This window comes from Perkinsus marinus, assembly GCF_000006405.1.
Source record: "Perkinsus marinus ATCC 50983 genomic scaffold scf_1104296971186, whole genome shotgun sequence".
NCBI lineage: Eukaryota > Perkinsozoa > Perkinsida > Perkinsidae > Perkinsus > Perkinsus marinus.
The window spans coordinates 60,600-75,438 of NW_003202174.1; the positions used below are offsets into that span (position 1 = coordinate 60,600).

General features: G+C 47.3%; 5 protein-coding genes across 5 annotated transcripts in view; 4 read left to right on the top strand and 1 right to left on the bottom strand.

Annotated features, from left to right (window-relative positions):
• Pmar_PMAR006543 (hypothetical protein) overlaps positions 1–1,029 on the top strand; it is a gene marked incomplete at both ends in the record, with an annotated part of 3,694 nt that extends 2,665 nt beyond the window's left edge. Inside the window, 5 exons of the mRNA XM_002767108.1 lie at positions 178–264; positions 313–468; positions 518–615; positions 660–845; positions 903–1,029. Of these exons, the coding sequence (XP_002767154.1) occupies positions 178–264; positions 313–468; positions 518–615; positions 660–845; positions 903–1,029 (654 nt within the window). The remainder of the gene's footprint in view (positions 1–177; positions 265–312; positions 469–517; positions 616–659; positions 846–902) is intronic.
• A 7,749-nt stretch (positions 1,030–8,778) lies between these two features.
• Positions 8,779–9,917, bottom strand: Pmar_PMAR006544 (conserved hypothetical protein). Its single transcript, XM_002767109.1, has 7 exons — positions 9,857–9,917; positions 9,653–9,805; positions 9,556–9,608; positions 9,380–9,506; positions 9,268–9,332; positions 9,064–9,217; positions 8,779–9,010 (listed from the first exon to the last, which is right to left on the bottom strand). Exons 1-7 carry the CDS (start codon positions 9,886–9,888, stop codon positions 8,941–8,943), a joined length of 654 nt encoding a protein of 217 aa, XP_002767155.1. The 5' UTR covers positions 9,889–9,917; the 3' UTR covers positions 8,779–8,940.
• Positions 9,918–10,369: 452 nt separating this feature from the next.
• On the top strand, positions 10,370–11,210 carry Pmar_PMAR006545 (conserved hypothetical protein; the record flags this gene model as incomplete). Its single annotated transcript, XM_002767110.1, has 6 exons — positions 10,370–10,500; positions 10,547–10,625; positions 10,672–10,768; positions 10,808–10,913; positions 10,964–11,058; positions 11,104–11,210. 6 exons carry the CDS (start codon positions 10,370–10,372, stop codon positions 11,208–11,210), a joined length of 615 nt encoding a protein of 204 aa, XP_002767156.1.
• A 508-nt stretch (positions 11,211–11,718) lies between these two features.
• Pmar_PMAR006546 (myb, putative) lies at positions 11,719–14,020 on the top strand (the record flags this gene model as incomplete). The annotated part of the gene is made up of 12 exons (XM_002767111.1): positions 11,719–11,771; positions 11,820–11,964; positions 12,011–12,141; positions 12,260–12,327; positions 12,369–12,461; positions 12,509–12,586; positions 12,629–12,753; positions 12,965–13,077; positions 13,119–13,321; positions 13,534–13,667; positions 13,708–13,828; positions 13,923–14,020. 12 exons carry the CDS (start codon positions 11,719–11,721, stop codon positions 14,018–14,020), a joined length of 1,362 nt encoding a protein of 453 aa, XP_002767157.1.
• Positions 14,021–14,804: 784 nt separating this feature from the next.
• Pmar_PMAR006547 (hypothetical protein) overlaps positions 14,805–14,839 on the top strand; it is a gene marked incomplete at both ends in the record, with an annotated part of 272 nt that continues 237 nt past the window's right edge. The window contains one exon of the mRNA XM_002767112.1: positions 14,805–14,839. This exon is cut by the window's right edge and continues 4 nt beyond it. Coding sequence (XP_002767158.1) covers positions 14,805–14,839 — 35 coding nt within the window.

Genomic DNA, 14,839 nt, shown 5'->3' on the forward strand with positions numbered 1-14,839 from the left:
GGGATCACTAGACCATGATATTCGTCGGATCTCAGGTGTTGTGCTTTCCCTCTCACAAGATGAGTCATCGCTCCCTCGAGCACTCTGTCATCAGGAGCATGCATTCTGGCCACCACACTCCTCCTGCGCTTCCCGGCTAGGAGAGTGCAGCCTTTGGTCAGTGGTTTCGGCCCGCAGATCCTGGCTGATGCCAAGAGGTCGGAAGAAGAATCATCTGTCGTTGGATACTGCACTGATCGGGCTGGCGGGAGGCTCATCGAGAGTGTAAGTCGTGACTTGAACCGTTTGGATTACTCTTCGTGGTATTGCTAGTTTATTGATGATTCCAACTCCCCTATACCTCAAGGGCAGCGGATGCAGTTCATCCGTGCGTTGGTGAAGCACGAGGGTTTGATCGAGAAGCTTGCCACACAGCCCTCTGCAGGGTCTTGGGTCTTGGCTAAGATGTGGGAGAGCTCGATCGCCGATGTACTAGGGATAGCGCAAAAAAGCACCTCGCATGGAATTGGCTCCTCAGGCGGCATTGCGCAAGACAATGGCTGAACGCTTGGTGAAGATCGAGGAGGATATCAAGGAAAAGAACATGGTCCTGTGGAAACGACTCGGGCTCCATGAGTAAGGCAAAAGTGGATTGTTGTCCGTCCTTAATTCTTCATTAGGTTCAAGGTGGCCAATGAGGAATGGGAAGAGAAAATGCAGAAACAATCGCAAGCCAGAGAACTCTTTGATGACATTCTCAATTTGGATACTTCAACTGCTGGGGTTGAGAGGAGCCACAAGAAACGAAAGGTCAATGAGCAGAGTGATGATGATGAGGAAGAAGAGGACCAGGAAGCTGCAGAGAAGTAACAACGCTTGCGTTATCTAAGAGCATAGGATGATTGGTCGTCGCTTTTTTCCAGATCGAAGACCACCAAGGAGGAGAAAGATACTGCTGACCTTACGGATGCCTTGGCGTTGTTGGGCAAGAAGAGGAAGACTGGGAGGTCCAAGGCACCAAAGAAGAAGAAGAGTAGACGACAAGAATGAAGAACTTCGGAACTCAACAACGTACCTCACACCAACGTACTGTTTCTATACACAAATCGCTTTGGGTTGGGCGAATTACTGTGGATTGTAGATTGCACAACACGAAGTAGGTGAGAACGTTGGAGAATATGATGACCTTGTTATGCACGACCTTGTTGCAGAATGATGGAAGGGACTTGTTCTTAGTAGGACTTAAAGCTAACATTCCTGCATGGCTCCTTTTCGATCTTTCGGTGCGCAGTGTGCGCTGATGGTGGGACCAGGGTTGACGCCGAGGCAAACCGCGTTAACAACCTGAATCTCCGACAAAATCGGTCCACGGGAATGACTCCTAAGAATAGCTCACAATAACACAAATCGGTCTCAATGAGATGTGCGAGGAACAACATGGCATTGCAAGCTATGGTACCACCAGCCATATTCATAAGATAGCTAGCGAAACTTAAACTTGTTGCCGCAGTTCAAACAGTTAACAATTTGTTACTAACAAACGTAGTCATTGGCTTATCAGAAGAACGAGTCTCAATTTGGGAGTATGTATAGAACGTCAAGGCATGGAAAAGGAGAGCCCGTGAGATTGCCTCACGTTGTTTGACTCTTTCTGCACCTTACACACTGGAACATGCCTCTTCTCGGGAGTCTTTTCTCGGGAATCAAATTCATGTTCAGCAACATGAGCTTATGTCATTTGAGCACATTACTTCCGCTTCAACCATGATTCCTTATCGCGATGAACAAACATGCTCAAAGAGTCAAGTATTCTACCAATCGTTGTCCCCTTCAAGAGCTGCTTATCCATGTTGATAGTGCTGAGCCAATCGACGATAGCCATGAGGTCTCTATCGGACTCAGAGAGGCGCCTCTTCAGCGTCAACACTCTGGCCTTGTCGTTTGCAGATACTGCCGAAATGAGACCAGGATATTAATAACCAACGAGCACCAGTGAGGAGTCCAACTGGAACCCAGCGACGAAGCTGAAGCAGAAATACTGACACGTATAACGCAAAACCTATTCGTCATAGATTGGGATGCGTTTTCATATAGTACTGAATAGAGCAGAAACGTCGTATCAACACACGGCATATATATTGCTACATGGTATTCGGCGACCGAGTGTCCCGTCACATGTCGATATACGGTTTGCTACAGCACAACACGCCAAACTAGTTCGGCCAAAAAACCTCGCAGGAAGCACGAAGAAACGTCATCAGGTGTTATTTGGATATAACAGAGAGGCTGTCTCTTTCTGCTACCTCGGAAAGGTGTTATGTTCGCGTGTGCCGTTCCGAATGTCAATGTGCGAAGAACCACACCGATAATATCGGTTTAAGCTGGAGCAAGGGATACTCTTGATTATTCATATGACCCGTGGTATGACAACACGATGCTATTCTGTTAACAAATGTGTGTAGCTTAACTGAGCATGGGTAACACGGAATGTGCCCTCCGAGCTGTCGTTGATCCCCTCCCAACGCGACCATCTATCATCGGATGTATATCCGTCATCGTTGAGCTTAATAGCGTTAAGAAAAGCGGGATCGTTCAACCTTGCTATATATCTACACTATTGAGGGTGCAATCCTGATAAACCCGGATCTATACGAACTGCAATTCTTTATGTACGAGGTCGCTAAACATGCCAACTTCGAGCAATATAAGCTCGCTAGCAATGGTCGGTAAGGATGTCGTACATTTACTGAATGAATCGATCAACGTACAATACCAGAACTTCCCATATCGTTGGACAACACAACACATTCTAGAAAAGAAAGATTTCAGTCCGTAACACTCAATGAGCATGAAAATGTAGCGTAGTGCGTATAAGAAACGTGATATGTGTTATCCTCGTCTCCAAAGTGCTACGGCCATATACTCTTGCCATGAGTCTTGCAACTACCAATACCATTACTTGGCAGCTGATTGGAATACTGGCGTTCAAAACACTTATGCTTTAGGACCTCTCAAATCGACAATACACTACCACAAGTGAATCGCCAACGCATAAAGTCTGCTTTGCTATAGCCCGAACGCTCAACAGCGTTACCATGGAAATTCGCAACGCCGTGCGATAGGTGGGCGTAATATATTCAATTTATCCTCAGGGTTAAAAAGCTCGTTGGATTTGCTCAACACGAGAGTTCAGTGTTGGATTTCCGTTAAGTCATCATCGATAAATCAATCAGCTGTATGAGATCTGCGAAACGCAATAGGCATTGAAGGCCAATCACGAGCTTATGGTCTCTTATTACTATACACCCAAGGCCATTTAATCTCTAAGGCACGTGGAGCCTAGGAAATCGGTAATATGGGTGACAGAGCAGTCAATCTCAGACGTGTCAAAGGATTCATCAAAACATATCAGGCATATGCTTGTCTAAATTTTTGAAAATCATCATCGACCTTTACAGTGAGATATTAGAGCTCATAAGGACCGCGAGACACTTGAGAGTTTCTCGGCCAGACATGATGAGATCTAGTGGCTTTCCTCTCCGATTGATACGCTTCTAGCAGGAACACATCCATACGAGCGCAACACTGCGAAGAGTGACTAGTCGGATTGTGGACGACCAGCATTCCACGACCTACTACCAGAAAGCGGAGCCACTTGCCGCCTTCATAATCTTCATGCAATAACCAACGGAGATAGCACAGTAAGAGCTGAATCCGGTCTATTTGCATGGTCAACAGTGACAATGATGAATATTCATGCGATTGTCGCTCAGGAACGAATCGATCAGGCAATCGATTTGCTAATACTCGTCCGCCAGAAGGATCGATTATCAGCGCATGACCGTGGTTGGTCAAATTGAATGAGTGATGGCTTTCGGGATGGAGTCTAGTCACTTGTGATTATCATTAGCCTACGCTGTCGGCGATAGGCTATCGCCCGTATAGTCGGGTGATATGGTTTGCGTTGCGTTGCTCGGAATCGGCTCTGTAGCCGCCCAACCAGACAGCTACTCCCCTCAGCATTCCCTCTCAGCATTGAGTCTATAATCCCTCGACAAGCTTCATTTACTATGGTTATACTTACCTCGTTACATAATGATCACCACCTTCGGACTACTGATGGAGAGCTCTATCAGAATGAAGGCTCGTGGCCGACTTGTTGCAGTGACGATCTCTCTACATGCAAATATGATGCCATGGGTCATTTAATCAGACCTCGGCCAGTTAGAATGAAACCATGCCTGAGGGTGAGTCTTCTGTGAGGGCGAGGGGCTCTGAGTCCAGTGGCCACCCTGCTAACTACATCAACAGGCGAGCTAGTAGCATAGTCGTCTGAGTGGCCCCACACCGTGAGCGTCTGAAACGGTCATATCTTCCTTCATGCGCTACAATAAGGATTCAATTTCGACATGTCTATTAATGATGATGTTGGCAGTATTTGTGCCAACTCCCGGAGTTGGCAGTTGAACTCCGAAACTCTCGCCCAAAATTGGCTTCTGCATACTCAAAGGTGTTCACGAAGTTTGGAACTGAAACACCCTTCACATACAACACAGTTCGTAGAGCATCATTGCGAGTGTTCATGAAGAGGTTCCTCTCAGGTCCGTATAACAAGCAATTCACCGCTGTTACAGTGCCACGGACCTCAAGCTGACTACGGTCCCAACGATCCTGCTAGACCACCTCGCATTGCTGGACTCCAGGATTTCATGCAAAGGAGAGAACCTCAGTTATTAGAAAAAGACGCTGTTACTGACGATAGAGGCCGTAGGTTCATTCGCTGAACTATAGAGTTTTACTCCTTTCAAGTGGCGTAAAACTGGGTGAAAACGCGATATTCGCGATATGCAGTAGTCGTGAGATATGTTTTTACTAGTGTTTTTCATATCACGGGTGAAACTCCTATGCTGAGAATTGAGTCACAGAGCGTGTCAGAACCCCTACCCCCACGAGCATCGGAATTGAGAAGCTATCTTTCGAAAAATCCACTTGTCAATTCAAGCAAGGACCTGGTGAAGATGGCGCCTCCACCGAAGCTACCTCTCGAGCCTAACTATGTTCCCCCACCACCTAAGGGGACATGTTACGTCAACCCACGAGGGTGAGTACAACGCCGTTCTACTGTTCGACGTTGAAGTCGGCATTCAACCGTCGGACTACAATATGCGAAGTAGTGTCGGTTCCTAGATATGTATGTGTTGCTATGGACCTCGAAACAAACGTGACTCATGAGCTACCGGCTCTCCCTGGAGAACTACTAAAGTAACCGTGAGAGGAAGCATCAACGAATAGATACCCTCTACTGTACGTATAGGACTCTAGCGACATAGGTGCTATCCCAAAGTCGAATTTACTCACTATGAAGATCACATGATGGGACCATTGAGTGATAGGAACGGAATTCACACGTAGGTGAGATCCTTATGAATACTTGAAATAGATGTGTTCGAGTGTAAGCATCCACCGTAGTAGGCTTTCCGTCTAGGCTACCGCATGCCCCCTCTGATCCCGATCCACGGTACGAATACCTTTCTAAGTCTTATCCGTCTCCTATGGCGAGATGCTGCAATGGCAAAATCACAGGGCCGTAAGTTCACGGCGTAGTCGTGACTAGTATAGTGTGCGACAAGCTAAGGTTGATTTCAGATGGGCAATACACCCACCACCTTGTGAGGCTGATGATGCTTATTTCTATTGGACCCATGCGCACGATCATGAACTGCCGATAGCGAAGTTTGTCAAACATGAATCTGCAGAGGACGACAGACTCGCGCGATCGACTTAGTGAGAATCGCAGAGGTCTTCGGCCATCTGATTGAAGTGATTCAGTATGATGCCGATCGGGCACAGGCAACGAATGAAAGCATTGTGGAGGAGCAGACAAGATGACTATGCTATCGCTGGATACCTCTTGAAACACTGGTGGCCACACAAGAGGTTTACACCACTTGTCGGCAGTCTGTGAGTGCCTCCACACTGGTGCTTACTCTCGGTGTCCATTTCAGTTTGTATTCGGCTCCTCATTACGAGGCTATCTTCCACCATGATGCTAATCATCATCTTGCACAGAGTGGGAAGCATGACATCGTTACCGCGAGAGGGATGCCAACCTTCAATCGATTTGTTTACGCCTTGGGGGATTCTAGTTTGCAGTTCGAGAATTCATAGTGAAAACACGTGTCTTGTGGAGTGTCAGTGACAACCCGAACACTGTGTCACCAAACATGACCTAGCACCCCTGCCTCGGTCTTTCCTATGGTTGGGACTATTTGTCCATGCGTATTAATCATGGAGTTTAGGACTAGTAGATTGGAGTTTCACGACCGTGATGTGATAAACACTAGTGACAAATATATTTCACGACCACCGCATAGCGCGAGTATCGCGTTTTCCTCAGAGTATTGCGCCATTTCACGTAGAACGCCGTTTTACGTGAAGTGGCGTAATACGTGGGGTCTGCCAGACCGCTCTAAAACGGGTGAAACTTCATTGTTGTGGTGGACCGCAACATGTGTTCATTCGATGGTAGCTGTTGAGTACTAAAACAGGGCATGCAAGAAGGATAACATCATCGAAGACAGCGAATGGCCCTGGAAGCCTCAGCGACTCGGTAAAAGACACAAAATTGTCGAAGAAAACCATTCCTCTTCGCATTGCCGAACTCCAGGCCCTGGAGTTCGCCTTGGATTCCAGGCCAAGGAACTTTTCCAGGAACTTTTCCGAACGATGTCCACCGTAACTCCGCACCTGAAGATGGAATTCCCTTCCGTGAACGAGCTACTGTCAACATTGCCTGAGCTCGTCAGCCTCTGGGATGACTTGGGTGCAGGATCGATTCGTTCTCCTAGCCATGATTATGGAGGCAAGCCGTATGACTATCACAGTCATCACTTCCATGGTGGTGAGCTTCCATGCAATCCATCATCTTGCATAGCTCCTCAACGTTCTCTACCGAGCCGATCAGAGCACATCGAACTTTCAGATAACACGAGTGCGTCGAACTGCCACTTCACCAATCACGTTCGATCGAGCACAGTTTCGGTCGAGTATGCACATGACTTTCCCAGGCTGATCGACTGGAGTTACTCCAATTTGGAATCGACCGTGAAATGGCAAGGTAAACATCGTCATTTTTCCGTCCATAGATTCACATCGGGAGTTATACAGATGGAAGTGTGATGATGAGGCAAACCAGTATGATGTTCTTCAGGCTCTCTACTGCCTTGGGCGGCCTCAGTCAGCCCCGGCCCGGTGCACTCTCCAACAATATCACAGTTTGCCATCGCTGAGAGAACAACGCATCGCTCAGCTTTGCTCGAAAGACGACGAGCTCGACAGAAAGCCTTGAGAACGGCGATGTCGCGTGACGAATCCACTGACTGGGAGGGACTAAGCCAATTCTCTATGCCCGAGAAAGCACTCAGTGGAGGTTAACACATACTATGTGTCACATAGAAGAGTCACAACGCGTGCGCTCGCATGATCTCTATAAGGCAAATTCCTTCATTTTCATTGATATAGATAGTAGCTTGCGTAAGTTCAGCACTCTGGGAGACAGCGAGCATCATTTTCTTGCTAATGTCTCAGCTACCATGCGCAGCAGCATAATATCAGGTGTTGGGGTCTGTTTGAAAACTGGTCTTATCGAGCCCCCGTCAGTGACGGCGTCACCAACAAAAAAGATCCAGTCTCTGGTATCGGTATCGCTTGCTAGCCTGCAGCAGCCTCATTTCGGCGGCTGAAAGTGTCCCTATGAGCTCTGAAATTAGCATGATGTTTCTCGAATTAGCTGAAATTAGTAATTTCGCGCTGCTAGTAGGTAACAGTTGCTGCGCAGCCGCTACCGTCAGCAGCTGTTCTCGGCCTCAATTGCATTAGTCGCTGATTATTCGCGAGAGAGGTTCATCGAAAACATGCGTAACCACGGTTGATGATAGCTCGTGGACCTCAGGGTGTCCCCTGCCGGTCAGTCACGAGCTGTCTATATCAACGAGACCTCTGGCATATCCGAGATGGTGAGTAATCCACTGAGAATATCAGAATGCTGGAGGGTACCAGCTACTGTTATTTTGTGGTAGCATGAGTGAGCATGCCGGTGTCTCTATGAACGGGACTATCTTAGGTGTGACTGGGGCGCTGAGAAGTTTTGTTCTTCGCTTCACACCCTTGCCGTTGTGCGTGATTTCACATAGGTGCATAACTAAGCATCAGTCGCAGAATTGTGCACACATGCAACTCCTTGTCATATTTCTCCTTTGCTGATTTGTGTTTCGGCCATTGAAAACATGAACTAAGTAAATTTGACAATTCTTGAGCTACAATTAAGGCAGTGTGATGCTGCTATTCGCCACTGACTATTTGCTATCTGGTCGACAGGACATTGTTGAGTTCAAAACTGCCCCTTTGCTGAGGGACATAGACTGGCGAGATATTCTTGAATAAGTTCAGATAACTCGGAGTTCCGTTCCCAACCCCAACTTGTTACAAGACAACCAACTTCTCTTGAGCGACTGGGTTTGCTCACTCATAGTTTTAACCAATTCCGGATAAGTTTCACTTCACCTAAAGACATCTGGGAAGCACGGTATTTGATCTTCAGCAAGCAAACATTTCGATCATGGTTGCTAACGTCAATGACGGCAGAACTGTGGGTAGACACACAATACAAGAGAGAAAGGGTTTCTAACGAAACGATCTTAATTTGAAGATTATACTCATAGAACCAGCCTATACTGTCCACAACGATATTGTGCAGAATATTCTCTCCTAAGCAACTACAACGCAAAACTGTATAAGCATAAATAACCTCAACCGTCTACGTCACGAATACTATCAGCTCGAAGTGCTCAAAAGCTGGTATCATCAACAATAGCAAAATCTTTCCCGCGTCGTCATTAGGTTCATGGGCTCGCGCCTCAAGATGTTCAATAGCGACGGATAGCACTAAGACTGCCCTCATGATCATTCATCGTCATCTTCATCATCCTCATCCTCCTCATCTGTTGGGGACTCGACTTCGTACACCCAGTACCTTGCGAAATCAAACGGTCCAGGGGACGACACATATCAACGAAAGTAGCCTACCACTGCCTGCCGGTGACCTTAACAGTCATTGTCGTGTAGATAATTTCCTCTTGTGCAAAGTTAATGGTATAAACAGGAATGCAAATACCAAAGACTATAATAGTGGGCAAATAGAAGAACAAGAACTCGACCTTCATGACAAGGTTGTAGTTACCTAAACACCAGAAATAGAGTCGACAGTATAGTTTATGATCAGGACATCACCCCAGACGTTCAATTTGACCCTGGGGTAGAAAGGAATGTCCTCCTGCTTAGGACCATAGGTGTATCTGGAGTGTAACAGGAATGCTAGCAAAGAATAATGGCGAAGACGTACTCCATGCTGGGAAGCTCATAGCCTTTGATCCAAGTCTGACCCCTTTCGTGAACCGCATTAGGTCCTTTGACGTAGACCTGACCCTTGTTGTCAATCGGTGGATGATAATGATAACCCAAGGCATCAGCTGAAAAGAAGATGACATTTGATCGATACAGACAGTCAACTTCACTCACCTTCCTTCACGGTATACCTCTTGCTGCGAGTACCATCATCATTAAGATGCTCCCTGAAGAAATGAAGTCCAACATTGAGGCGAAGACAGGTACTCACCTTCCGATGGTCTTTGACTCCTGACGATAATCACCTTCACTTTGAGGGCAACGACCCTGGGTGTACTTTCCCGGCTTAAGACGATCCTTGAAGTCGTCGTAGTAGCTCTTGAATCGCTGAGCCGTCAAGTTGTAGGCAGGCCCGGCCGAGAACCTTCCACAGAGTGATTGTTTGTGGGAGATGCAGAGATGATATTAATTTTACCTCTTCAACGCCCCGACCCGCGAGAGTAGCATTGCGCAAGTATAATATAAATGTTACTTAAAGGAGTAAATCCCGGTCCCGAAAGAACCTTCTTACACAACACTTCACGGAAACAGTGACATTCAGTGCCGAAGGACATCCAGATGGCGTCACTAAATCGTATTCAATTCGATGGTATTAATATTCTGTACCATCGTATTAATCAAAGTATTCCATAGACCTCTTCTGAGTTCCAAGGGCACCTCAGAATCGATTTTTACAGATGTAGTCCAGTCCAGGGAGCACTCTGGCACGTCGAATGTGCTTAGTGCAAATCATGATCTACCTCTTGCAATCTTGCATTTTCTTGCTGCTCCTCAACGCATCTGTGAACGACAAAACATCAGATTTGACAAAATAGATTTTTGCAGTGGATTTGTAGACTTTCCGAAAACGGCGCGTTCCCTCACAGTCCGAGAAAATGTTGTCTCTAATTCTGTTTTAGGGACGTTTTTAATCTATCCCGCGCCCCTCATGGTGAATGACCTCATATATCGACTTTTTTCTCCCAACACGGCCGAGTGCGAGACCAAGCCCGAGTCGGAGGTAAAGCCTGGCGTTCATAGCTATTCCGATGCAGCTATGGGCTACGATCCGGACACTTGGTAAAAATTTCACGAACCATCCAAAAGTTGACCAAGGTTTTCGTAGGTACAACGTGTACGAGGCAGTGCCGAAGACAGAGGCCGAGAAGAATTATGAGATCATCAAAGAGTGTGGGTTAGGAGAGGTAATTTGGTCACTACTCGGCTTTGCAGTGGTAAAGTCAAGCTCAGATTTGGGGTGGTCCCGAGCCTCCAGCTCCTGCCCCTCCGAAGCCTCAGCCACACACCTTCGGTTCAGACTGGGAGAAGGAAGTTGGCAAGCACTTCGGTGGGTTGAGTCCCTGAGGTTGTTGCACTGTTGGTTTAGGTATGGTTCCAAGTAAGGCTGAACCACGGACCTCGAGTGAGATACGCGAGACTACTGCTGAATATGCTAACAAAATTCATCAGTCTGATCCTGATGATGCTTGCAAGTGAGTTTTAGATGATCATAGTAGTATCGATTCATGAATGGTTCATGTAGGTATTTGGCGATAGAGGAGTATCGATGCTTATTGACGGCCCAGGCTGATATAGAAACCGAGGAGGCTGCGACCAAGTGCTTCAAGTGGAACGATGGTAGGAAGTTTGTCAGGAGGCGATTGACGATAAGTAGTTGCTCAGAGTGGCGTCGTTGCCAATGGGATCAATATAAGTTCAACGAGGGTCTCACTCATATCGAGGGGCCTCAGATCAAAAAGGCATACCGCTTCGCGCCGAACTACAAGTAAATCATATGGTATAGTCGTGGTCTTCGCCAGTTATATGTGACAGGTACGCGTGAGAGATGTGTTTTGGACGGCATTGGGGATTATCGTTTCTTCGTGGCCGATCTGTGATGCTTGTGTTGAGTACTTATCAAATTTGCCTGTCTCGGTTAATTACGTTATGTTCGAATCGGTCAGCAACCTCGTGCACGATCTTCGTCCGAGGAGTGTTGGTCAGCAGGGATCGAGTCAACGCCGGCAGCTCGGAGGCGGATCATCTAAGACCAGCAACAGTAGCAGAGGCAGTAGGGGATCACTTCAAACTGATATTCCGTGATCGTCTTGGTCCTGATTGTGTAGCTGGTAGTTCGAGCATAGTGATCCCTATGGGTATGTGAATTTGAAGGGTTTCTTCCTTCCTGAGTGTAAAACTAGGATCAGACTTTTGCGGAAAAGTTGTGGATGAAACTGATACTGGCTCTCCCGATATCAGAATTACTTTATCGTATTCGTTGATTTTTTCGCAGGCTCAATGTGTGCGAGCGACAGAAGGAACTGGGAAGAACATGAGGATCATATTATCAAGTAGATTGTTGTATCTGGATCGTTCCAGAGGAGGCATGCCGTCCTCAGAGATATGGTCCAGAACAAGGGGACACGCAATTGGACAATGATCGCGGACGCGTTGTGTCGAGTGAATACGGCAGCTGGTGGCTGCTATGTGGCTAGGTCGGCTAAGCAATGCCGTGAGCGATGGCACAATCATCTTGATCCTCAAGTAGTGTGTTCTTACGGCAGCATGGAGTTGGTCATAGGCCTGGCAGGTTAATAAGAGGCCGTGGACGAGTGAAGAACATAAGATAATATTCGAGGCTCATAGAAGGTTCGGAAACCGTTGGGCGGAAATCGCCAAGTTGTTGCCGGGCAGGACTGATAATGCTATCAAGAATCTGTGGTAGGATGAAATTCGTGGATCACAGCTCGATCGTTTTGTTCATGGGCATTCATCTGTGAATGCGGTCGGGGTTTTCCGCGTACACTGGTCGTCTTGGTAGGTATTCGACGGTTCGTAGGAATTCCCGCAAGCTACTGCGGGAAGTCGGTGTGGATGGCACTGGCATCGGAGAGAAGAAGAGAAACAGTGAGACTTGTCAATTAAGTCGCAATAGATGATCGTATTAGCTCGACAACGGGGTGGGGCTGGGAAGAGGAAAGCTATGAATCTTAGCGAGAGAGCTCCTGCCAGACATGAGGGAATTAACTTGGATGGTCAAAGTGAGAACTGTATCTAATCGAACGGGTCGGGTATTTTGGTCCGATAGATATGGATATGTCATCGTTCTTCAATTGGGCCTCGGATATCACTGCTGAATTGTCATCAGGGGCAGGCAACTTGAGTGGTAGGGCGGCTTGTCCACAGCGACATGGTGATTTTCACTTAGATTCGGACAAGACGGGGTCTCAGCGTCTCTCTCTAGTGAGTGTATCTGAGGGCACTGATGAAGCTAGTCCGGAAGGATCGCCTACATTCGAATTACCATCGTGGGATAACTTGCAGCCTGAGGGGGTACGATGGGTCTGAAGTTTACCGAAGCTCTTGTTATGAGTGATTTGTAAAGTTCGTCTTCACGGTGAAGATACTCGATGCCGTTTCACGCGTGCAGCCGTTTCAAGATACGAATATCTTTACGCATCTTCCGAAACAGCGACGCCTAACTCACATGAATTTCATTACAATTCGACTTTTGGCATGTTTGGATGGATTGTCTACTGCTTAGGTTGACTATGCTTCAGCACTGGTCCGAGACATCGAGCTCATGGCCTATTCCCAAGACAAGGGGCTTTTGGGCAACTCTAACACGGATGATATCGCGGTTAAGCTTTTGCAAGGGTATGGGCTTGGCTGATTCGCGTGACAAGGCTCTATCTCAGATTGCATGCGACCGCGTCGCAGGTGATGCCTGAGGTCTCTGAGGCTAAGTCGAGGCCACCTTCAGAGCTCGATTCTACTGCGTTAGATCAGTATGGCATGACAGGGACCAGTGAGGTGGATACTGGTCTTGTGCGGAAGAGACTCACTGAGGAGCTGACTGGTGTTGGAAGAGAGCCGCCTACCAAGCGGGCGAACGTCAGTGGTAAGTGTAGTGTAAGTTTTCAAGCCTGAGGATTGATATACTATGGGATTGGTCGTTTCCCTCACAGAATCGTATCGTAATAAGGTGTTCATACGGAGCGAGAGTCGGGGAATAATTTTGGTCGTTGTCCAAGGCCCTCACGTTTCCGAGTTTCCGGTGTCTTCGCAACCTTTTACCGCTGTATCCATCATACTGTCTACTCTGTGTTCCAGCGAGTGCTAACCCCGTGGATGGCGCGGTCCTCTTGGCCTGTACAGCTCTGGACCTGAGCGACCGTGTCGCCATGCAACCGCAGATGGTCAATAACGCGATGCAGACCCAATGGCAGGTTGATCATTCTACTGATGTACGTCGACCTCCGTGCTTTGTATATATTGGATGTATAGGCTACTTTGGGATCTCTGGCGAGTCACCTCTATATACCTACGCAGGAGCCTGGGTTGACTGGATGCCCGGAAGTGGACATGATGCTATTGCCACCTGATTATACTCCTAGTGTATCTACGTGTAAGATAGGGGTGCTCACTGTAGCAAGGGAGAAGTATTTCATGCGACTTTGGTTAGTACTCAGCAGTGGAGTAGTTTGTTAACCGTTCGGCAGGCACGCCTTTTTCTACGGTGAACGCGGGAGCGCAGCCTTGCGCTGGTGCAGGGTTTTCGGACAGCTCAGTAGTGGTGAACAAACTTGGCCAAGGGTAGCTTTAGGGACTTGCTCGCGTCACAATAATCTGGTTGGGCACTATGTGCTGATTGGATCTGTTTCAGAAGGGGGACTTCGATTGATACTGGCTGCCAGTTTGACGTGATGCATGGCGATACCAAGGAGAACGACAATGAGGTGCTTCAACGTTTTGCATATAAACTTAAAAATCCATGCGGATTGTCGTTTCAATCCTCTCGACTTTAGTATATGACATGGGAACCTCAGCCGACGTTTATATGTCTCTATGTTTCAGAACGGGAATCAGTTCTGTCTAACGCCACTAGCTGGCAGGAACAGTGTTAGTGAGTCTCTGTCACGGACTGGACTGTAGGATTACCGAGGCGTTTCTCAGCGTCCATCGTCCACTTCTGATGAGCCTCTAACTTGTCAATGACGGAAGCGAAGTGCTGAAGGCTATTGTTCCGTATGTACTCGACATTTAACGGTTGCCTTGTACTGTTGTTGAAGTGGATTATCTTCTGTTCTATTTCGAATTAAGCCCTTGGGGAAACTCCACTATTCTATACACTGTAGATAAGTTCTTTTCTGTGATAGCTATTTTATGGCTACTCGATGAGAAATTAGTAGTAATTGGCTTCTTCGACGGAAGCAGTATATATTTCTACATGCACAGTGAAGTCAGCGACGCCCGATCTGTGTTGCTTATTGATAATTGCCTTGAGTTGCTTGAGTGATCAAACCATTGTGTTGTTCCGCTCGATAGATACCTAACTGCGACTTGAAATGTGTTCGGATTATGAGCGGCCATAACCATCGTTTATGGGTTCACTCGCTTCTACGAAGGTTCCTCAAGT